The sequence below is a fragment of the Acanthaster planci genome, linkage group LG05, assembly GCF_054643075.1.
Source record: "Acanthaster planci isolate LZ-2023a linkage group LG05, COTS_SCS, whole genome shotgun sequence".
In the NCBI taxonomy this organism is placed as follows: Eukaryota; Metazoa; Echinodermata; class Asteroidea; order Valvatida; family Acanthasteridae; genus Acanthaster; species Acanthaster planci.
In genome coordinates, this window is record NC_141781.1 from 11,669,490 (window position 1) to 11,693,853 (window position 24,364).

Below are 24,364 nucleotides of genomic sequence, written 5' to 3' on the forward strand. Positions count from 1 at the left end.
AGAGACACTGTTGAAGCACTGAGTTGGAGTTGCAACTATACTATTGAACACCAATAAATACTTGATCGTTTAGTTCATGGATTAATAACTTGTAACTTTTTTGTATTATGGAGTTGTCTGAAGAAGCACTGGATTTTTAACTTGAAAGTGTTCCGATTAAATTGGGTGAGTAAAAAATGAAACTATACAGATTAACCTCTTTCAAAAACTTCATCAAAAGAATTAACACATTTCCTTTTCATTTGCTATGTCGTGTCACTGTGCCATTTGCTACTCGGAGTAGAAAACTGAGGTGTGATACACTGCCAAAGAGCCCAAAAAGCGAAAATAATATCGATATTGACGGCTTGATCAGTACTAATATACTATCTATGTGAAATATGTTATCGATTTTCAATAACAATCTTTAAAAAAAATACAAAATGACAATCAGTGACGATGACAGGATGTCAACTTTATGTAAAAAAGTTGTAAGAAAACGATGTCACGTGACACAAAGATAAATGAGTATACAAAATTTGTGTATTTTGTCCACTAGGGAGATTTACATGAATGGCAACATTCTTCACATATGCATCTAAGCAGTTGTCATGTGAACAGGTATGATGTATATAAGCCGGCCACACTCTATTGGCCAGGTGGCATGTCACGTGTCGTACCGCCGGATATGTAGGAGGAGGTTGTTTATCTGTAAACAAATTGTTGTGTTTAGCCCTGAACACAGACCGGGCTACCCCTACGGTAAACAGCCATTTGAACCTTCGCCATTTTTTACGGAAATTGGGCCCGTTCGGACAATACAGTGCCCACACGTAGTTACTTGACAATCCTTCAGGGGCCTAATGTGTCGTAGAGGTAGCTGAAGTGAAGTGGAAACATTATTTCCATATGGAAATTGTGTAACTTCGAGATTTTTGTAAACTGGAAAGTGCCCGAGCCAAGGAGGATTTGTACGTCGGCGGCGTGCAGGCGTGTGCGCACGGGCTACTCGCCATTGGCCGGAGCATTTTGAATAGGCTGCTTCACACGGCTTTCATCAGCTGCGCGAGAGGTCACTATAATCCGTTTACTGAAATTATCTTGTAGCCGGTAAGTTATTCTTAATAAACCTGCAATATTGCAATGTTTGGATTTGTGGAGTGGATTCCTATTGAAAACTGAGCCAGAACTTCGTATTTCACGTACAATCGGTTCAATTTTCACGCCGAAATCGCGCCATCTCGTGGGAAGCACCACTCACGAGCGAGAGAGCTAGTATCCTTGCATTTATGAGATTGCGAAGCGTGTCCCATGAAATGTTGTCACAATCCTGTTGTTTGTGGGGCGTAAATGGTGATATGTTTTACAGTCCGGTACATGATGTATGAAATATTTTCTTTATAAGATATAAAGTTGTATCTCCTCTCCAATGCGGAAGAAGTGGGACATGTTTTTGTTCATGAGTGAGTAAATTCTCCCTAGGAGTGAGCTGAAGTAACTACACATTCGAATGACTCGTACTGGAGGGGTTCCCCCGGCCCTAGCTTTGGGTAATCTCTGTGTTTCTTCTGGACCAAAAATCATTCAGTTCTTCAGAAAATCTGTAAAGTCCATAGACGATGATCAAAGTTAGTCGCATTCAACTGTATTACAGGACAAACTTGAAGGAATGGGACGGAGATCTTTATCAAATCGTGTTTTAAATGCCGGTCGGTACACGTGGGTAGGCGTAAGGAAAGTGCTCTGTGATCAGCATGAGTTCCCTAAACTTTGTGTTACGTCAGTAGCGCTATAGTATGTGGACAGGCGCTGGGGTGTTTCCCGGGGTTTGTACAAGTGTGTATCTGGGATTTTGTCATCCTGCATCTGAAGTAGTCTTTGGTTGTAATTTTTCAAGTTTGTGCATTTCTTTTAGTTTTTTATGTGCAGGTTTTAAACTTTTGAGCTTGATGAGTTTCAATACAAAGTCACTGAGTGAGATAAAAAAAAATATTGTCACCACAAGAGTGGAAATGATGCATGCACACAACTTCAGTTCAGTTTCCCAAGTTGAAGTTTGAAAGATTTCAACTCCATGTAGGCCCTCTGGCTTCTCAGTTTTTGACAGTGTTTGGCCTAAGCTTTTTTTTTTGTCAAAACAAGGACTTGTAACTTGTCCAGAAAATAGTCATTGGAAAAAAAGATACAGACAAGTATGGGTGACAAATTAGCATTAATGTTAATTTGAATGAGGTGTTTTTAAATCTGAAAAAAAAATAGTTGACTTCAAGCATTCCGTATAAAAATAGTCCCTGCATATGTTATAAATGTAGTCAGTTTGATGTGACCTTGGTCATTTTTTGGGGGGGTGCATGAATTTGTAGATAAAGTTTTTCCTTAGAAATTGTAATCCCGAGTGTCGCGCCTTCATTTTACCTATAAGATGGAAAGGGTACTTCTTTCCGCATGGATTTTGGTTACAGGGGCAGTGGCTGTTCCTCTTCATTTGGTGGGATGTGACAAAGTTGGGGCATTTAACACAGCCACCCCCATCTGAAATGTCATCTATCCTTTCAGCTCCATCAGAGATCCTTTGGAACAAGTGCATTGTGTTCGAAGTTGTTAAGTAACTCTTCTTTCCTGTGAAAAGCATGTAAAAGGACCATCAAAATAGCTTGTACATGTACTTGTGCTTGAAGACAAAACTGAAGGAACATTTTGCAGACGCATATGAATGCCTGTTCTGCATATGTACTTTGTACATTGTACTATCCTGAATATATCAAATATATATCCTTTTTTACAGTTTTGCCTCACCGTTGTTAAGAATCTGTTGTTTATAAAATTAATAATGACGTCAAATACAACATGTACCTTGGCAGGGTTCATGTATTACTTTTGCTACTAGCAGAGTTGAAACCTCCAGACAAGGGTTGAATATCCCAGTGGATCAAGAGGAGAGTATTGTCAGCCAAGTGAGTGCACCCCAGTTGCCAGGTACATCTATGGCACTGGTATTTTAGATACGGGTGTAGTTTGCACATGACCACCATGCTATGCTGTGTACAGTATTTGCAAGCCTCCCCCCCCCAGCCTGAGACATGAAGACATGGTTTCCAGCTCCTGAACTGGTTTGACTTACAAGAAAAGGGGACGGACGCATTGCCAAGACTTTATACCCTGTTGGAGCATTCTTTTATTGGCTAGCGGTAGCGGTGCGCCGCGCTGCAATCCGCCCCACTCCCCGTAATGTTACCCACTTAATGGTAATCAAATGATGGCAGTGTTCTGATACGGGCTGGAATGTACCCAGTTTTGCCCCTGCCTCCCTTGGTTGATTCAAACAAATGGAAATTGCCCTCTGAAGTATGCACGCTTGATAGCAGGTAGAATTAGCCAAGCAGGTCAAAATGTCTAGGCGATACTCGGCAGTCTCATTATGCGAGACATTGGATAAGAAGCACATATCGGCATGAACTGAGATCGTGGTTGTTTATTTGGGCAAAATAGGGAAGCAGTCTACAAAAGGTGCAATTTCTGAAGTTTGTGCAACAGATTTGAGAACCGAGTGCAATGTTGTAACAATTCAAAGCAGACAACTTAGTGCATCATATGCATTTGTGTGTATGATACATGGAAACATTCCCAAAAGCATGGTACAGAAGTCTATGGTGCAGTTCACAATACAGGATACATGTACATGTACATTGCAGTGCCAACTACACATACCTTGCACAGAAGTAAGAACGTATCATGCAGGTACTGTGGATATATATATACATGTTCATGTTAATATACCAGCCCCTTTGAATTACAGATACTGTGAGATACTATGCCCCTATAAACGCTTTGATACATGTAGTATTGTGTGAGTAAAATACATGCGTTTGTGTTTACAAGCTTTGCAGTAGGTCTCACCCTTGCCAGAGATAAGAATTTTCCGAATATTTATGAGATAGAAACATTCAGTCTGCCTCGCTTTAATTAATGTCTATGAAACTCGGTATAAAATATACATGCGACGATTACACATGTACTTTGTAGTATAAATTATGCAAACTGTTTGTGTGCATTTGTGTGTTACAGACAGATCTATGTCTGTGTACGAAGGCTGATACGGTTCAAGCGTACACCCATGTACATGTTCTCATGTATGTGGCAAGAATAGTACTTGTATGAATGTCAATATCATGTTGTGTTCCTTCATGTTTACTACTGTGCCTTAGGAAAGAAATATTCTTGATGGAATTTCTTTGGGCTAATGTTACTGCAGTTACGTGTACCAATAGTTGCCACTGACTGGTCTGTTAATCAGTATACCAATAATGAATGTGCAATGGTAAGAATATTCGCCTTGTTGAATGGAACATTCCATCTTTCAACTCACGAAGATTTCTAACCATCGCACGAGTGAAAAAACATTCATTATTTGTTCTATATAACTGCCATATAGATCATTGTCATTTGATTTATCTTTGAACGATTTCAAATCCCAATGACTTTTCGGACCAAATGTTATTCTCCTCAGGTTTGATCAGCGCTGTGTGTTGTGCTCGCGCTGCCTTTTGAGGGATGAGGCCATTCATATGTCGTGGAAACAAGGATGATCCTAACCATTGTAAATTTTTTACAACCACACATGGGTGAATAGTACCCGATGCAGCATGAATGGCAGGAAAAATAAATGTCACGAATAATGAATGTCATGTGATGCGTGTTCCACCAGTGAAATGACAAGGATCTGTGTGGCAGTTATATAATAATTCATGATGATGAATTGTTTTTGAAGGAATGCACTTGTCTGTGTGTGCAGGTTGTGTTCAAACTTTTGTTGAGAGTGTGACAATATTCAGATTGAGATTTGAGATGTGCGGCGTTTGCATTTCTTTCCGCGTGCTTTCAAGTGCCTTGTCAAGGCCAAGTTTAGTTTGTTTGTGACTGTGCCAGGTTCACATAATGTCCTCTTATGGCCATCAAAGGAAATGTCCACAATGTGAGACTGATTTGGTGTGTCTAAAGTGTTAGAATGATGACCATACGTGCTTGTCAGCACGTTTGCATTATGTGCCCGTACATACCTTAATTTAGTCCAAGTGGCATATTTTTTCAAATGAAGAACCATCCACAACTTGATGTAAAACCAATAACACAAACCAAATTAGGAAAATGGATGACATCCCTGCGGTTTCATGTGGGGTTTCAGAAAAATACAGATCTTGATTGGAAAATGCAGGACTACATGTAGGTTGAGATAATTTGTTGGATGTTTGTTGAACCCCTGCATTAAGTCTTTTTAAAGTTACCTGTGCCTGAAGGCAATTTCTGCAGTTTACCCATACTGACAATCTTACTGGAAACGATTATCCAGATCCCTTGACTTCCAATGTCAAGGGCAATTTGGGAAGTTTTTCCTGAAGCAGCCATTTCCTAGGAAGAAGTCTCAAGTCCAAGCAGTGGGACAGTTGGCAATGGTAATCAGTTATTATATACAGGTTCAACATATTTGTGCCGATACCGATAAATCGTGTACCATACAGTAAACTATGGTGTGAATACATGTATGTAACCTTGGAAAATCCTTACACATCCGGTAATGTGCTTCTTGTACATTCCATGTGGAGCTTCTCAGGCTTGTATTGTATCCCGTGTTGTCACGAAGACTTGAAACCCATTTTTGTTGGAGCATGACAGTATATAATGAATTCAAAGCGAATGCACAAGAAGTTGAAAAAGAATTGGCAAGGGGTTTGTGGGACTTGCATGTTAATGCATGCACATGTAGCCTGGTGCATCCAAGTGCATTTTTTTTGGGGGGGGGTTCATGTTTCTTTTATCCCCTTCTCAAATCACCATTAAGTCAAACGTTTGAAACATCTCCCCACTCCGCTTTCTTATTTTACACCCTGTGGCTTCAACGACCTTAATTGCTGCAGTTCAATCAGTTGAATATGTAGCTTTTTGGGAGTATTGTTTTATGGGTGACGACATGATCAGCCAAGACTGAAATATTTAGCCTCTAAGGGCATCAGTGCTATAAAAATCCTTGCCAACGCAGCAAGAGGGTTGTAGCTTTTTTTTCTGTGTTTCCTGTTTCTGCCATGAAATGGAGGCCCAGTGGCAATTCATTTGTAAAGTTTAAACAGAGAGGAGACAATGTGTAATTGCGTAATGTGTCTGCATGTGTTAGAAGGGATTATGGGGGATTAAAGAGTTTGATACATGATGCAGACATTTGTAGTCCCCCCTTCCCCGCAGGTTCAACCAGGTTAAACAAGTAGAGCCTGTACCCCTCTTAGCTTCCTGTATAGACACATGGATTTCTTTGTTTGAGAGGTCTTTGTCCTGGGCGTGGCCATCCCACGCCAGCATTGAACCCTCCAGGCGCCAAATCATCAGCCATTTCCCACTATCCCACAATCCCCTACCCGGCATTCCCCCCCCTGTCAATCATCATGACATCATTGGCTGGGACTCCTGGTCACCATGGTGATTCCCTTTCCTCATGATTAATTCATCATCCCACCTCAGCATTCCCTTTGTTCCCCTGCGTTGAGGCAACCAGCCAATCAGGGCTCAAGGTCACCGGAGGTGAGCTGATCATGCTCCCAGTGTGTGATAACTTGACCTTTGACATTTCAGCGTAAGGCATGAGTGATCTCTAAATATAAGCCTGGTCATGTGACCATTTCCAGTGGGAAGAAGTGGGGGGGGGCTGATGTGTATCAGCCAGACAAGACTCATAAAAGACATTACAGATTCCTTCCAACTAAATACAAGTTTACAGAGCTGTCAGTTGACAAAAGTAAAAATGGACTAACATAGCAACAAGAAATCCTTTCAACATACCTGTAGGTTTTATGTATATGGAACTTCTGTGTTTTGTCGGGGGAGGGGTGTTTAGTTCATGACAATGACTATAACTGTACATATATGCACGATGTTCACTTACAATTCTTGAGTAAGTGTCAGTATTTTTTGCACTGTTATGCCGGGATTTACTACTTGGTCATGGCATTGGAATAATGCACAATTTAAGAAACCCAGGTCTTTATCAAATTGATCTCTTCGATTGAAGGTTGAACACACGAACATCCTCAGCAATCATCTTTAGCCTTTTGCGGCAACAAACATTTGGGAGGGCGCATTTTCACTACACAGATCAGTTGGGATTAACGAACACCTCTTGCATGTGATAGTAATGGACTTTGACAAATACCTCATCAATTGAATGTTTGAAATTTGATTTTAAGCCTGGTTTGATGACTTTGCAGGGATGACTTTGCACCATTCATGATGTCAAACGTATTAAGGTTGTGCTTGCAGTGTAACATATGGACAGAATGGGCTTTGTTATAAAATCAACTGCTTGTATTAATGTCAGAGAATACCGTTGACTTTGTTGCTCTGCAGACTCTCCTTGAATAGGTTCAGTCCCCTCTAAAAAACTAACTAGTTGATTTGAACGACAGTAAAATACCAGTTCATTCATTGCTGACCTTGCGAGATGCTGATTAAAACTACTAATGATATGGCCAATCCATTAGTTCTCGAGTCAGAATTCATCTTTCACGATGCGCCTTCAAATTTATTGATATGAAGTTCCCTGAATTTTCCCAGAAAGTTCTCACTGCATGACTCGGGACATTTGCCTTACGTAGAACAACAGTGACAAGGCAGTGCTTGCTTCCATCCCTCAGAATCTTTCAAAATTACTTGCCGCGTTTTTTGAAGGATCTGAAAGGTCAAGCCCCGTTCCCTGCTCCACCAGGCATTGTACATTGTACCTGCGCACATGTAGGGTTTGTACATTCTTGATCCACCCTGCCACAGGTTCACTTAGGAGCTACATGTACAGACTACACTGCAGTTGATGTATGCAATTCTGCTCGTAGGGGAGACATGAATAGTCCCTTGAAATGCAGCAAGCACCTGAACTTGAGTGCTGAAGACTGAACTGTGAGTGCCTACATGCAGCTGACCGGTCACATTAGCTGGATACTGGAAGTAATGCTTGGACATAGATATGTAAGCAGGCAGTGTTTTGGGTGACGAGCTCCATTTTCGAAGTTGCTAAGGAAGCCATCCATGCAAAAAGCATAAAGAGGCAAAAAGGGAAGTGCGTGAAAAAGAGACAAAACGGAAGAATTAGAACCCCCCTTCAAAAAAAAGAAAAAAGAAAAATGGAAGGGGGGGGGACATACCAGGTGCACTCCCCTTTGGATCCACCACCACTCAATGGGACATCTTGACCACTTGGACAAATATTGTGCTCAAAAAGGGTACAAGTGCTGATAATTTTAAAGGTCACTGATGGTGCTGTTGTGTGGAGGGCACCTATCTTGGAAGTCAAAAACCAGCTGACCGTTATCACAGGCGCATAGTTGGTTCTGACATCCAAAGCATTGTGCTCTATTCGTATTCCTCTGTGCATACTGCATTCCTGTGCCCTATACAGTCTGAACTGACCTCCATCTTTTGTCAAATCACCTTGTAACCTTGGGCGGCAGAAGAACATGTACTGTGCATGTCGGCCTACACATGACTGTGTATCACTGTGACTTTTGGTCTGTGCTTTTCACCATTGTGTAATTTTTTTCTTAACTAGCCCAGAAGACCTTAAAAAACAACCTATAAAAAAAGAGCTATAACATTACGCCTTACGGTGCACATGTGGCCTGTGAACATGTAGATAATGGATCTGAACACACTGAAGTCCTTTGCTCAAGCAAGCTACTTGTTCGTGTATTTGCTTAATGTACCGTTGCTTATGGAGTCCCGCATATATATATACAGCAACCAAATGCATGTGAGAAAACACATTACCCCAACCTTGTAGAGATACATGTAGCCATGTACATGTACACTCTACCTGTCCTTGTTAATAATCATATTCAGTTAATCTGAAAGGGTGGATACATGTACTGTAACCAATCATGTTCATTTAATCTGAAAGGGTGGAAGCCGAACACATTATTGCTGTTAGAATGCTTGGCACTGGCAGCAGTCTGGTGGCTAAGTACAGGTACATGCACATTGAAACGTGCAGTGCAGGCCCTTGTACATTGTGAACAATATGCACATGCATGCACACCGTTCCACCACAGTTATGGTGACATGCATGTACATGTATAGTCATCTTTTTGCCTATTTTGTGTGAACCAAAAAATACCACGGGGACAAATTTTCGTTCTGACAGTTTGGCCCATAGTTTCCCAACAAAAGAAATTGTTCCCTCAACCCTGTAAAAAGCCTACCTACATGTACGTACACATGCCTGCCCCCCTTACACATTGTGCCGTTATGCACGTTATTCACTGTGCTTATTGAAGAGGGTAAATTATTCTCTCTGGTTTTTGTCCCTATCAAAGGGATACTTCTACTGCTCGAGTGGTCATTGGTTTTGGTCTTGGAGCTGATCTCAGGAATTGCGACACAACGTTGACGAGATACAGTGGCAAGTCTGTGTTGATTGGTCAGCAGCTGATTAGTTGCATTTACTTAGTGGCAGTATTCATGATTGAAAAAGAAAGGAAAACATTGCATGGTACATTGTGGCTGCACTAATTTCGGGAAATTTGAGGAAAAGCCTATATGTTGCCCCTAACCACTATTTAGTTAAGTCAAGAACATTCAAAGCACTTGCCTAAATCATGAAATACAGTGAAGATTTCGTTTTAAGTGCACAGAGAATGTTTGATGTGAGACCTCCATTAAGGGGTTGTTTGGTTTAAGTTGTGCTGATTATATAAGGCACACAAACTAATTGGATGATAGATACATGAACTCTATGATGTACATGTATGACAGTGATTTTCCATAAGAGCAAAATGAAGTGTTCCACTCCGTCATGTTAATGATGCATGGTGTAACTTAAATGACCCAGAACTGGACTGCTGAACAACACTAAGGTAGGTTTCCCAACCATCTTGGAAATCAGGGAACACCTCTACAATGAGTTACTGTTTTTCCAGTCGGGTGAAAATCAGGAAATTTGACAGAAATGCCCCGAATAAGAGTCATGGATTTTGATTTTTCCAAAAGAGAGAGTGGTCAGTCTGGCACATTTCACTGCAACTGCATCGGAGAAAACTCGGGAAAACTCAGGGAATGTTGTTTTCACACAATGCTGAGGACCCTGCAAGAAATTATGCCGCAACGTACAGTCTACAGGCAGTGTTCATAAGTCATGCATGTACATGTATGTATGTTGCAATGTGTATTAGAATGCTTCAGGGTTTTTAAAGGTGGTGCAAATTCCTGGAGGTGTACGTACATGTACGAAGCTGAGGAAACACTGAGGAAAGGGTATGAAAATCATGGGACGCACTGCTGGGACAGGCACATGTGTGCTGCCTTTATTTTTGGGATGTGCCAAAGATGTTATTAGCGTACATTCGGAATATTTTGGCATCATAAAAAAAGCTGCCGTTAAACCGTTTTAAGGAGATAATCTGTGATAGCGGTGTGCCCTCTTAAATGCCCTCCAACCCCCCAGATGCTGTTCGTGTGATGAATACCACAGCTTGATAGGCTCAAACAAAAAAGGGCAATTGAACTCATTGCGCACTGGCGCAGTCTGGTGTACTACATCCCAGTAACCTGCCAGTGCAATAATGTGGAAAATGCACTTCTACATTGTAACACGTTAGCCTGAAACTGGCATGAGAATTCACGAAGAGCTGATAATGTATCGAGGGTGCACGTATGTTTATGTTATGCACATTGCGCAGACCAAGCGTGGCACCTGACTTGAGCTAAGTTTGACCAGGGAATTTAACCAGTGTAGAATGCACTGCGATAATGGCACTTATGCTAATGCAGAGATTATGGCAGCATATGAACGTTCACCTGGAGCAGGGTGTTTACGTGCCATGCACTATGGATACATTTTGTGTGCTTATGTTTCCCCAAACACTGTAGTTGCACGATGCCGTATTGGGCGAGCCCAATTTTTGTTTTAATGGACTGTTTCCTTGTCTGCCCCCCGTCAGTTTTGGAGGCTGCCATTTTTTGCTCATCTCCTTCATGTACATGTACCACTACCTCAGGACTTAAATGGGAGGGGGGGCTATTTATAACCCCCCCCATCTACATTGTGCATTGGGTTGAGACCCTAGCACAGATGCATGTGTTTGACCGTGTTTATGATGAGAGATCACAAATTGTTGTGAATTAGGGATGTTCATCGATGGAATAGGCCAGGCTTGAACTTCATTTACAAGTCACCTGACAGAAAACCAGTTCTACAAGACCGTTCTGGTATTTCTTGTGCGTATTGTATATAAGGCCCCCCCAAGTAGTTATGCTTTCGATTACATGCCTCTCAAAAATTGGGTCGGTACATGTACTGGTAGGTTGGAAAAATTTTTTGTCGTCATTTTTTTGTGCTGATTGAATGGCATAAATGGGAACGAAAGCTACCAAAAATTGCCACAAAAAGTGACAAAAACGTGCCTTAATATCTATAAAAATTTCTACAGTCGACAATTCTTAAGAATTATGGACAATTTACACTGCTATGCACAACGCTAGTCAGGTAATCACAATGGCAAACTGGCCAACGATGTCTGTGTATTGTGTGGTAAGCATGCGTGATGCATCCAGACGGGTGGGTGATAAACCTTGTGCCGCTGCAGGAAACTTTGTGGAAACAAGCTCAATTCAAGTACGAGCAAAACAACTTCAAAGTAAACTTGTGAACATAGAAAATACACACATGGACAAGAGACTAAATTCTGTGAATTAACTTGCAGAAATCTTGCAACATCGATGTTTTTTTGACCTGCAGCTGTAGGGTTGCATGAATGTAAGGCTGGTGTAGTGTAACGACATCATTTGTATATAGTACACTGATGGCCACATTTCCATCACGTGTTCTTTTGCATGTTCGTGGCGCAGTGGGAACCAGCACAGCATTGCTTTAACGCATTGAGCTTTGCGCATGTGTTTTCAACATTGACAGTGAAATGCCAAGGGAACGCATGAAACTAAAGGAAGTTTATTTTAAAAGTTGCAAATGTAAGTAGAAAAACATAAATAAAAGTGTTTTAACATGATAAAGGGTTGTTCAGACGTCTTTTGAAAAGACAGAAACGACAATAGGATTTTAGTTTTTTTATTTAAAAATTTGTTTTTAAATTCATTTTTGGAACTTGCTGATAAAAATTTTAGGGTAGCGCAGAAAAATCTGGATCTGTTGGGAAACTGGAAGCAGAAGTTCTTTTTTTTGGCCTTAAGACCAGCTTTACAATTGTAGGTTGCTTCTATCACATCAGATGAATTAAATGTTGCTGGTTTTTGTGCACCCACACAAAAGATGAACACTGAACGTACGCTAATGTTGGTTAAAAGGTTGAATTTGTAGTAACAACTTTCTGGGGAGTTTCCAGTGTTATCCTACATGTACATGTAGACCACCACACTTGTATGGTCCTGGCTTGCACAAGACCGACATTAAATTCGTTGGACGTGGTCTCAGTGATCCAATGCAATTCAAAACCCTGATGGGCAGTATGGGAAATGGTTAGTGCGTGAAGCGGGGGTTATTACGTCTCTGCATGTACATATGCATGCACGCACCATGGACAACTCAGTATTTCCAACTGCAAAAGAAGAAGTAATCATCCCAGAAGTTGGACCAGATGCAGGTATCGATGATCATACTTGGCCACTGTGTGATGAGGGATAATGTTGTTCAGTGATGCGTGGATTGCTAATGTTTCCCTTTCTTTTTGTCTGCTGACTTTGTGGACAGTGTGGAAAGCAGGATGTCTGGAATGGATGAGCTGGGCCCACAGGATCACGCCGAAGGAGAGAAAACTGCCTCAGTCGTAGCATCGTCATCCCAGCCCTCGCCGATCGCCTGTGACAAGTAAGGATAACCGGGGGGGTGGGGGGGGGAGGGGAAGGGAAAGGCAGCGTATGTTTGAGGTCGTCGGGGCCATGTTGCACAGTGGCACCGCCCTCCTTCCCCAACAGTTGAACTCGACCTTGACTCGCAGGAAATGCAATCTAGGAGGGGCTGATCAGCTTTTCCCCTATGTGGTTCCGTAGCAAATTTGGGGTGGGGGGGATGGTAGGTAGGGGGGATGCGGCAGATGAGAGAGGGTGCTGTGCCCTGCTCTCGGCCCGTGCAGTGCGACCCCAGCAAGCACTCGAAAGATATTTTTGATCACTAAGAAAAATCAGATCCTTACAAAGAACTGGAACAACACCCCTGTTTACGTCAGACTTGGTTCATTTAAGCAAGGTTCAGATAACATCCGTTGTTTTGCTCATTAAGAAAAGGAAGGATATCAGTAGAGCATGAATTGACGGCAGTGTGTATTCAAAAATAGAAAATGAGTAACACTGGCACCAAAAATGTCATTACTGTGCCCCGCCCATGTTGTACATGTACATTGTACATGTACTTGGATTATGTTCAAAACATGCACTAATCTCTGAGCAGATGCCTTAAAGTGGAATCCACCTATACTGTATGTACATGTACATGTCCTTCCCACAGATTAGTTCATTGTGGTGTTGTCATCGGGAGACACAGATTGACATGTCAAAGTGGCCAGGTTCCATGTGAGACCTGATACATGCATGTGCTCATTATTGCCCTGTAAAGTTCTGCAGACAGACACTATGCGTAGTACCAGTCGTCTACAACACAAACGCCTTTTACATTGGGGCTGTGTCCAAATTTCGTATTTTGCCGCTGTGGCTTTTTTAGTCGTGAACATGCTCCAGAGCACGCATACAGCCATACATGTAGATCGTGTACCGCAGTACCAGTACCGGATGGCAGATTGACGTTTGTAGGAAAGAGTATGTTGCTGTGCTTCTCAGTCCCTTAGCAGGTGAAGGAGTGAAGATTGTTTATGGTTAGGCCATCCCTCCCGGGGCCCATCATAATCCCTCATGGAGATGTTGGAGGGTTTTGAAGGGTTGGGGAACATAGAGCTGCTCCAGTTATCCTTCCCGAGATACCTGACACCCCCCCTGAAAGTTGACGCACCAAGAATGTCCCGTTAGTTTACTGCCCAGTGGGGTCCAGAAGGGTTGCCGGGGGAGTTAAGGTTAAAGCTTCTTTGTGCAACTTTTACAGTTCAGGTTGGCGCATTTAGTAGCACCACGGTGTGCGATCGGCAGTGGGCAGAACTCTGGAACTTTTTCCACTGCACAAATTTCTTAACGTTAAAACATTTTGGTCTTCACCAGGAACTCAACCATGCTAGAAGAGAAGAGCATTCACTCTGTCAAGCGTTTGTGGAATACAGACGCCGACGAGGCTGTCGAAACGTCTAAAAGGTGAGGGATCTGTGTTCAGTTTCTAACAGTCTGTCATCTGTTTCACCAGAATTGTGATCAAAATATTAATGGTGTGTTGGAGTTGATGTCAGAAATTGCGACACAACCTTGATAAGACACAACGGCAAGTCTGTTGGTCGGTCAGCAGTTGATTAGTTGTGATGGAGTAGTTGTCAGCTGACCCGTATTAATTCAACAATGTGGCAGCTACCAGGAAGGGATTGCCTACAGACTGCAAGGCACTCCTATGTCGGTTTATTAACACTGAGCTTGCTAACTTGAGTTCAGAAACCCATCAGTTATTCAGTTCTAAATATTGTTTCATGTAATGAGCTTGTTTTAAAACTTCTTCAACTCTGGTGAAGCAGAGACGCGTTCTTCCCGAGGAAACATTGTGATTTTCGGACCCGAAATTAGGGAGACCAAGATCCTGAAGATGCACCTCCAGACTTCTCCCATAGATTCGGCATTGAGATCAGTGCCAGGAGCTTGTTCTCACACTGCGAATGAGCAATTCTTAATCAACTGTGAGACCTCATACTGGACATTCCTAATCTAACTTCATAGTGTTTGAGAATCTTGCCCTTAACTAATTTTAGCTCTTAGTCAATCAGTTTCAGAGCTCCCTACCATTTTTTTTTTTGGAGGGGGGAGGGCAACTACTTAAGTAAACTGAAAATATCAGCATCGTGGGGGATTAAGCACTTGTACTTGATTCTGCCGAGGTAAGCCTTATTTTGAGCTTGCAGTTTGCATTATGGATTAAAGTATCCTCTACAAGATGGAAACTGATGAAAATAAACTTCTGATTGCCCTGGTTTCCTCTCCTTATATGGTACAGGTCCATATATTTTTCTTAAAGATGTTAGATTGAAGACGGGGCCTGTGATTGGTATGCAGCTGGTCTGTAAGTGGACGCTGTACGTGTGTGCCCATTTGATACTGTACATGTACATGTATGATTACATGTCTGTTTTCTGTGCAAGGTCACCTCTTTGACCAGGTTTCCTGGTGTGGCTTCTACAACAGCGCCACCATGAGGCTAACCTTGGCTAGTCCAGGAAGCTGGCATTTACAAATCTCTAGAGGGCCTCTCTTTGGAGAAGGCTGTTTACAAGCACTAGTGTGTGATGTTGGCAAGATGATGTTTGTTGTAGGTCATAAAGTTGATCAGACATAAAAATGTGATTTGAGGAAAAAGCATAATTTTTCGTGTTACTTGCATTTTGAACTTGAAAGCTTAATTTGCTTAAACTTTTTCTACAGAGCACGTTTGTCAGAATCTGAGGACAACAGAATTTATGATAACGTGGCAAATGAGAAGCTATCTCATGCCATCGTTGCACCCGTGCAAAACCAAGACAAGGACACAAATGGTGATGGACGGAGTGACCATATACCTCAGGACACCAGCAATGGTGCGCTAGAGAATAACTCCCCACTGACGAACAACACCAAGGATTCATGCCTACTGGAAACTGTTGACCTTAGGCCAGATGTACATGTATCTCAGAGGGAGACTAGTTCAGTTCCCAGGGAGCCCAGCAAGAGTCGGAGTGAGACTTCAAGTACGTCAAGAACGGAAACTAGCACATTGAGTAACAGTAACCAGGAGGAGTCTATGGATGTAGATTCAGACTCGCCAGCAAACAGTGCACCGGTCAAACCCTCAGGATTAGAAACGCAAAGAACAGAAGCAACTGATAATAGCAAAGAGCGTCTTCAAGACTCGGACGAAACGGAATCAACAGATCTGTGCGGGGAGGCTTTGGAGCCTAAAGCGAAAGTCTCAGCAGCTGAACCAGAGGAAGTGGCGGGCGTACGACCAACAATCACCAACAACCAAACAGGTGCTTCAGGAACTCGGGATGTGAAACCCAAACAGTCTGTCTCGGAGACCCCCTCAAGAACCGAGAACGGAAGTGGCACGCAGAAAACAGTGCAACGCGATCTAGAAAATGGAGACGGGAAGCCCCAGACAGGAAATACTGCTGACCGCCAAAACATGGTCAAGGAGACATTGGGAGAAAAGGTTGAGAACAGTGTGGACTTGAAGGAGACTAGAGACAAGATGAAAGGAGACAGTACAAAAGAAGTTCCTACAAGCACAGGGTAAGTTGGACAGTAGTTTTTGAAGGCAGTGCAGACAATCCTGTTGGCTCTGTGGCTTTTTCCTTCCATTTTTAATTGATATCAAGGTATTTTTATCTGTTTGTCAAGAAATTTGTTTCACTCGTGGAAATAAATGAATGTGTATTTAAATGTGCAAAACCGTATGTCATATTAACAGGGACAAAGAAAAATATTGGACCCCAAATTTATTGAATGACCCATTGTTGAGGGCAGTTTTTGGTTGAAGTGAGGAGTTTCTACAGTACAGGTCAGGATTTTAGCCGACACTCTAACATGATCAGTAAACCCGACACACATTTCGATACACACTTCGTGGTTTTTACTGTGCATTGCTGGTCCAATGCATGATGAGCCTGACTCCGGATCTCAATATGTCGCCAGGGCTTGTGACCACAGACTGCAAAGGTCGCCGACAACATGTAGTGAGCCACTTCACACGCAGAGCCGTCGCTCCAGCCTTATGTATGCATGTACATGTATGGCAGTGCACTGAATAAGTGACTTTATATGTAGCGCTGGCCGGCAAGATGACCGTCACAAGTATTGAAATATGTACAGCCGTTTCCTAGTTTTGGAGCGAGAAAAGTTATTTGGTCAGGTTACATCTGAAAAAGTCAAATTTTGGTGAAACTGGCTGGCAGTCACACTGTGTGTGTTTGGATACAACAAAACTTTCTCCAAATGTACATGTAAGCCTTGAATTTAAACTCACAGGATCGACTGAAGTGACGATGTTTTTCCTGCTGGTTCTGGACTGGTTTTTAAGCAATTCTGGATTGCCCGAGAAACGTTTTCACAAGTAAAAAGTAACCACGAAAGAAATCTATTCTTCGGCCAGAACCATTATAACAAGCTGATTTTCCTATGAACCATTTCTTAATTTAGGGAAGTTGGAATCAATACACGTTGACACGCTAAGCGTGTTTGCGTGTCGGCTAAAATTCTGACCTGTTCTGTACCCAGGATGATCATAGAGGAGCAGAGACATGGCCTGAATCTGGTGTCTCCTGAAAGGCGGTCATTCATGCCAGGGACACTGGTGAGATTGTGTCTGTTCACTGTCAGGCTGAGAGTCCTCAGAAAAGATCTCTTCAGATATTGTTCTTAAAAACAGAAATTTCCTCTCTTTTCTGTTTTGTGAAAGATACAGGAGTGTGGTACTGCTTGGGTAACCCACAGGGTAGCCTGGTGTTAATGATTCTCGACTCACGAGTGAAGGGTTTGGGGTTCAAGTCCCGCTGCTGGCCAATAAAGAAGGAAAGAAGTGATAACACTGTATTTTACTGTCTATAATTTATAATTGTGATCCAGCCGTGTTTGACGTTATTTCAAGAGTACGTCAGACTCATTTGCCAGGGTTTTCAAGCTTTGTTCATTAATGCCATTTGCTTAATCCTAACCACCCCAAACCTGCCATACTCCAACAGCAGGTTTTGTCAGGTTTGGTACTGTATCTGATGAACTTGTTGAATTTCGTGAGACTTGGGATGAAAGGCTTAGGGAGATGGTGTTGGATTCTGTGTGAGTTGGGACACACACGGGTCATTGTGTACAGTGTCTGGCTTGCTTTACCAATTGTTGGACTATGCTTGATTTTGTCAGGTTTGGTACTGTTCAGTGCAAGTCATCCTATACTGCATAGACCCATCCATACCATATCACTCAAACACCAACGGGCTCATTCTGTTGGAGTTTATCAGGTTTGGTACAGTGACCTGCATGTACAAGTACATAGACAAGTACACAAACCTGTTGGATTTTGTGAGGTTCAGTGTGCTTTTTAGTACAGGAGCCTAGGGGGTTAGGGTTAACAATGCCAATATTGAAGAGTTTTGGAAGTAGTACAGGAGTAGGGGATAAGCAACATTCATGTAAGCAGCAGAAGAAGTTCAGTACAAGTGACACGTGTTGTCAGTACGTTGAAGTAGTTGAAGTTACTCAGTGTATTCATCACAGGTGAATTATTTCGGCAGAATTTTTGGCATATTGTGCTTTGTGCAGTTGTGCACCATGCTGTACGGATCATGTGGAAGGCAAGTTGTAATTCAGTATCTGGAACTGTTTGTTTGATGTGTGGCAAATTTAGGATTTGTTGTTTCATTTCCTGCCCATAGAAACAAGGAGCACTCCAGATCATCTTCACCCCAGGATGATGTGATTGTCCTGTCAGACGATGAAGTGGATGGCACTCCAGATGGTGACGATACAAGCTCCATCGACACGGGACCTTTCTCGCCCCTTCCCGATGACGACCCCCTGGGCAAGTTGACGGAGGAGGAGCTGGCTCATCGGGACAAAGCCATCCGGGACCTCCAGGAAGAGTTGCGGACTGAGGAGGGCAAACTGCTGCTGCTTAAGAAGCTGCGACAGAGTCAGCTCCAGCCCGTCCAGGTCCTGCCCAAGGAAGGGGCTGTGGCTGCCACTGACTCGGCCGGCACCAGCGCTGTACTGCCTCCCCAGAAGCCCAATCCCACGCCCGTTATCAATGCCACGCTGCCGCAGGTACTCCGCACCACCCCAGGCGCCAAGATCCAATTGTCGGCCCAGCAGCAGCAGCAACAGCTGCAGCACCTGAAGCAGCTGCAGCAGCTCCAACAGCAGCACCAGCAGAAGGCTGGCAGCCACGCCATCCAGATGCCCCAGCTGGTGCGGGGCTCCCAGATCCAGACCATCGGGCGCAGTGTGCTGACCCCTCACAGCGGGCCACCTCCGCTCGTCATGGTGTCCAGGGGAGGGCAGCCCGTCCAGAACACCCGGCACATCATACGAGTCAGCGGCACAGGAACTGTCAGCACAACATCTCTGCAGACGGCTGGCTCGCAGCTCGTCAGCCAGCAGTCCCGCCCCAGCACAACAACAGCCAATGACAGCCAGTCGGCAGCAAGCCGCCAAGCGGCTGCCAAGTTGGCCCTCCGCAAGCAGCTTGAGAAGACCCTGCTACAGATCCCTCCGCCAAAGCCTCCCCCACCAGAGCTCCACTTCCTGCCTAGCGCGGCCAACAACGAGTTCATCATCCTGGTCGGCTTGGAGGAGGTGGTCAACACCATCCTGGAGGTGGAGAAGGACTCCAAGCGGAAGACGCCGCAGCGCTTCACCGACCCATTCCGCTGTGCCCAGTGCAAGACGGACTTCACCACTATTTGGAAGCAGGATGCCAAGCAGGGCATCATGTGTGAGACCTGCATCGTCTCCAACCAGAAGAAGTCCCTCAAGGCGGAACACACCAACCGGTTGAAGACGGCATTTGTCAAAGCGCTACAGCAGGAGCAAGAGATTGAGCAGCGGATGCAGCAGGGCCAGAACCCAGTCATCCACAGCGTGAGTACCCTAGTTAGTCTCTGTAGTCATTGTGGTAAGCTGAGGGAAAGTTGTTAGGTATGCCATAAATACATCTTGATAATAGTTCGCGGTACCCGCTGCTTCATTTGACTTGGACCGGCCAGCCGACCCCGGCAAGCTCGGTGGTCGAGTGGTTAAGACATCTGCACTAGTAAGCAGGAGGTCGTGGGTTCGAGTCCCACCCGAGTAAGCTTGTGAGGTTTTTTTCGCAAGCTCTCGGACAAGCACTGAGCGTACAGTGCTTATAAATATACGTTGGGTAAGGGCAAACCCGTTATATATAGTTATATATAATATGCCATAATTGACTATACTATGTTTGGCCCTTCAATACTGGAGTGAGACTATTCCACAGTCAACCTTTGTAAGAACTTTGCATGAAAGGGATTTATGTTTTACATGTTGTATTGCAGAGGATCACAGAACTTTCTTTTAAGTGTCATTGCAAGCCACACATACTCGGCTTCCTGGCGTAATACGCGTGGCTGTTTGGAGCAAACCACGCACCTATCCCTGTCCCACTGAACCAGAACATACCGGCCCACCCTTAGTCAACAAGTGCTCCTTAGGCCGAGTAGTGATAATTCATTGTGCTTTGTCAGACATTGCCTCATGATTCGACAGCATACATGTGCTTGCTCTGCTATGCGTTGACACGTCTCTGTGTGGTGTCCCTCCTTACGCAGAGCCAGCAGACATCCAGACAGCACCACCAGAGCTCCCAGCTCCAGTCGGCCAGGCAGCGAGTCATGAACCCGGTACCCCATCAGCAGCAGCGCACGGTGCTCAACCCTGCCCCCAACACCCAGCGAGTCATGCAGCCAGTCACCTACACCTACATACCCCATGTTAGCGGGGTGAAGAACTCAAACCAGGCGTTTGCCTACAGAGTCCCCTCGTCCCAGGTCCGTTGTTTCTGCATCCCTGAAATTCTCCCTACCATCTTCAGGGTTGAGGCTAACACGAATGTGAATATTTGCACTGCGGATTCCCATAAATTGAACAAATTTCTTCTGGAGCAGTTTTCATGCCAAATGTTTTGTGATATCATATTCACTTCGTATGTATGGTCCCTCAATGAGTTCTTGATGTGATGTTCAATTTTGGAAAGAACTTTATTCTCCCTGTTTGTTTCTTGCACTTCAGATTCAGATGGTGAGCAAGAACCAGATTTCTAGCAGTCACCACTCGGCAGCAGCCCGGCAGCGGGAATACCTACTAGACATGATCCCGTCCAAGGTGCTCAATCAGAACCCTGCTGTCCCGTGGAAGAGATGAGCCCTCCTAGCCAGCGTTCATTCTCCCCCTTCCAATCCCCAACCCTGATTGTGTTGAAATAGCTTCATACAGTCTGTAGAGGGCACTTTTTTTCTCTCTTCCTGATCGGCCAAACACTGACGTGCTGTCGTAAGAAAGCATACCCGGGGATCATTTAGCCTTCTCATCTGTGAAAATTGGGGGGGTTGATATGCTGGGCATTGTTTGGTGTGTGAATCTGGCAGCATGCAGGAGATGCTGTCCATCTACTCATGTAACCCTTAAATTGGTGGTATTGAGGGCCACGGTCAGGAAATGAGAAATCGCTGGTGGTCAGCTCACCTGGTCTGGTTTCTGAAAGTGCACTCATTGGCCAATGTATGTCCGAGGTCAGTGAAGAGTACACTGCTATTGGCCGTGGATGGCGAAGCTTGAACCGGAATCCTCCGCACTTTGCAGGTCATTCAAGCCCGTCAGCTCATTTAAAAATAAATCTTGCTTCTTACGTTGTCTTCATGATATGATGTTCCACGTAATCAGCCAGATAACCGAGCCCCTCAGGTGAACGGAAAGTATCTGAATCCAAACACCTGCAGGTTATTGCAGAAGGTGCTGCATCCTGATTTCTCCAACATGATATTTTAGTTTCACTTCTTATGACGGAGAGCCACAAAAGAACGCTCCGGTCTTGGCAGCAGTTCCAAGAGAGAAACCTACTCCTTGTTTCAAGCAGACAACCTTTTGAGTAGGAGGCTAATCAAGTTGCCCCAAAGTGGGATTACCTTGTGTTGAAACGGGCCACTGTTAATTATTTATCGTTATACAGCTCGAAGAGCCGATGGTAGCCGGGGGAAGGGTCCCTCCATAACAGTGGCTGTGATAGATTATGATAGCCTTTATTTATTTGCAAGTGGGTCACATCTGTTCTAATTCACTGTAAATTTATTTGGACAGACTTAATTTGCAATGTTTGCTCAGTTGGTTTTAACAAAAGTGGGAAAAGAAGAAAAATGCAAGAACAGTGAAATAGCAGAGAAGCAAACGAGAATGTTCATCTTCCTGACCAAAGCCTTACAATTGCAATGTTGCTCAGATTATTTGAATATTGGAGCATTAAGGGTTGGACAGATTTGGTCAGCAATTCATGTTTGTATGTAAAGCGATCTAAAGATTGTAAATACTTGTAGTTTATGAACACCGTTGTTATTGATATGACATAAAAAACTCCTGTAAATTATTTAATGGTGAATATGTTATCTTCCATGGTTAGCCCACAACAAAAGGGTTTGTCTCTGAGCATGGGACAGGTGCCAAAATTCCTCTTCAATGGGAGTGGTTGGGTAGGGAGAGCTTTTTGTATGGAGTGGTAAGTTTTTTGGGGGTGGAAAGGGTGTAATCATAAAAATCAGCGAATATTCCCGTGAGTTTTCTCCCTGTTGGTCTAGCCCTAGACGTGGGCAAGAATACCATAGTCCTGTGCATGGGGGAAAAGTGATTCGACTTGCATGTTCCAATCTTGGTAAATTCCAAGGTCTGATCAACTGATGAGCATTTGTTTTTGTGTATCGTGTATGCGCATGACGGAAGATTCCATCCCACCGGACGTTCATCTGAAAATCTTTTTTTTTTAAATACTCCAATTAGGTATTTATGTGTTGCAAATTGAAAAATGTAAACTATCACAATTGGATATTTAAGATTTTCTGAAAGGAGAAAAAAGGAATAAAAAAAGTTATTTATTCAGATTAACCGAGTACCGAATTCTCCCAAGGCAAATACTTTCCTGTGACATTAACAGTGGTATCTGTCCAATATAGGGATGGCTTAATTTTATTTCACGTAATCTAACCTAAAAAAATGCAATATTTAATCCTCAATATTCCAAGGGGGGGATTCATCAGCTGGCTCACAGTCAACATGGATATTTCATGCTTGCCGAAAAGTACTATCAGTGTCCTAGATTTTTCAGATGGGGGGTTTCACGGTTGAAAAAAAAAAAAGGTTCTTGTTACAACAGTCAGCAACTCATAACTTAACTAGCTGGAGACTGATTCAACACAAATAACTGCAAGTAGGTGAATGGAATGTGTGACTAACCTGACAATTAAGATTGTACTTTTGTGGGCATCATAAAGAGAGTGTAATAATTCTGTTGCCAAAGGGAGTGATAAATGTTCTTTTTCTGGCCACAAAGGAGTCCTCGAGTCAAAATAGTTTGGTCCAGAGCTGTTTATAGAGAGAGTTGCGAGTATCTCAGTCGGGACAAAAATGGTGGTTCATGAACACTGAGAGCACATGATGAGCCAGTTCGGTATTTCAACAGGGCATGCCCGCTATGAGGCTATTTGGGAACGGCTACACGCGCCCAATAGTCTGTTTTATCAACGCAGCCATACACTGACTCGCGTGCGCTTTGTTCCCAAAAGACCTTGGCTTTTTGAAATACTGAACTGGCTCATAGTTGCATGATGTACTGCACTCATAATAAACAGCCATGTTGGTTCCCAAAGGCTGAAGATGGCGCAACTCTCTCTCTCTCTAGACAGCTCTGGTTTGGTCCAAGTCTTGTGTTAATGTTCGTCTTCAGGAAAAAGACCAAGGACCTCAAGAGGCTTTTTCATGATCACAAAAAAATGAAGTCGTACTCCTTCATTTCTGAGACTGACATAAGGCCCCCTCCCGTGTGGAAAAATATGCAAATCCAATTCCACTCAAACTGGGCCGTAAGAATTCCCTGTGGGGAAAACAGTTTTTGTTTGTGGAGAAACAAGTCTTGTGAGGAATGTTCCGATGTTACAAGGTAATTTTTTTTTTTGTTTTTTGGGGGATGTGGGACTTGATACATCTTCTGTTAAACGGTTTTGTGATGTTGTCTACGTGTAAGTTACGGGGGACAGTCCTGTACAAACTCTTTGGGGGTGTTACAAGAAAGTGTAGAACATTAAAGATATTGGTATTGTAATAATAAAAGCATTGATGATTCATTGTTTTTTTGTTTGGCTGTTCCATGTGTCATTTCACTGTCTAAGCAGGATGGGTACATGTATTTCACAGCTGAAGACATTTCTGTAATTTTCATAGAGTGCCTTCCAGTTCATTTCCGAGTGGCATATTTCGTTGCACAGAACAGATGGGATCTCAGGCTATTCATGGTGAAAGACAGCAATAAGTGGAAAGGCTTGCAGTAGCACCATGCGAAGGAATATATCTCAGAGTATGTGAGGTTCTGAAAAGAACCGGGAGTATACTCGTTTTGGACTGAGCATGCAGTCCGCTCGTTGCATATTGCCCTGCCTGTGTTCTGTGGTCATTACAGGCAGCAGACTTGCAATTCCAAAAACTTAGGGATCAAAGTGTGACATTTTTGTGTCCCTGTTAC

General features: G+C 43.4%; 1 protein-coding gene across 1 annotated transcript; it reads left to right on the forward strand.

Annotated features, from left to right (window-relative positions):
• The first annotated feature begins 729 nt into the window (after window positions 1–729).
• LOC110981377 (transcriptional repressor p66-alpha-like) lies at window positions 730–23,955 on the forward strand. The gene is made up of 7 exons (XM_022238909.2): window positions 730–1,089; window positions 12,713–12,829; window positions 14,167–14,256; window positions 15,523–16,368; window positions 18,504–19,707; window positions 20,415–20,633; window positions 20,875–23,955. Exons 2-7 carry the CDS (start codon window positions 12,726–12,728, stop codon window positions 21,004–21,006), a joined length of 2,595 nt encoding a protein of 864 aa, XP_022094601.2. The 5' UTR covers window positions 730–1,089; window positions 12,713–12,725; the 3' UTR covers window positions 21,007–23,955.
• The last annotated feature ends 409 nt before the right edge of the window (window positions 23,956–24,364 follow it).

Excerpts from the sequence above, each read along its gene's own strand:
- LOC110981377 (XM_022238909.2), top strand. The coding sequence starts at position 12,726 with ATGTCTGGAATGGATGAGCTGGGCCCACAGGATCACGCCGAAGGAGAG. Across the intron at positions 16,369-18,503 it reads GAAGTTCCTACAAGCACAGG|AAACAAGGAGCACTCCAGAT; the intron begins GTAAGTTGGACA and ends TCCTGCCCATAG. Across the intron at positions 19,708-20,414 it reads AGAACCCAGTCATCCACAGC|AGCCAGCAGACATCCAGACA; the intron begins GTGAGTACCCTA and ends CTCCTTACGCAG.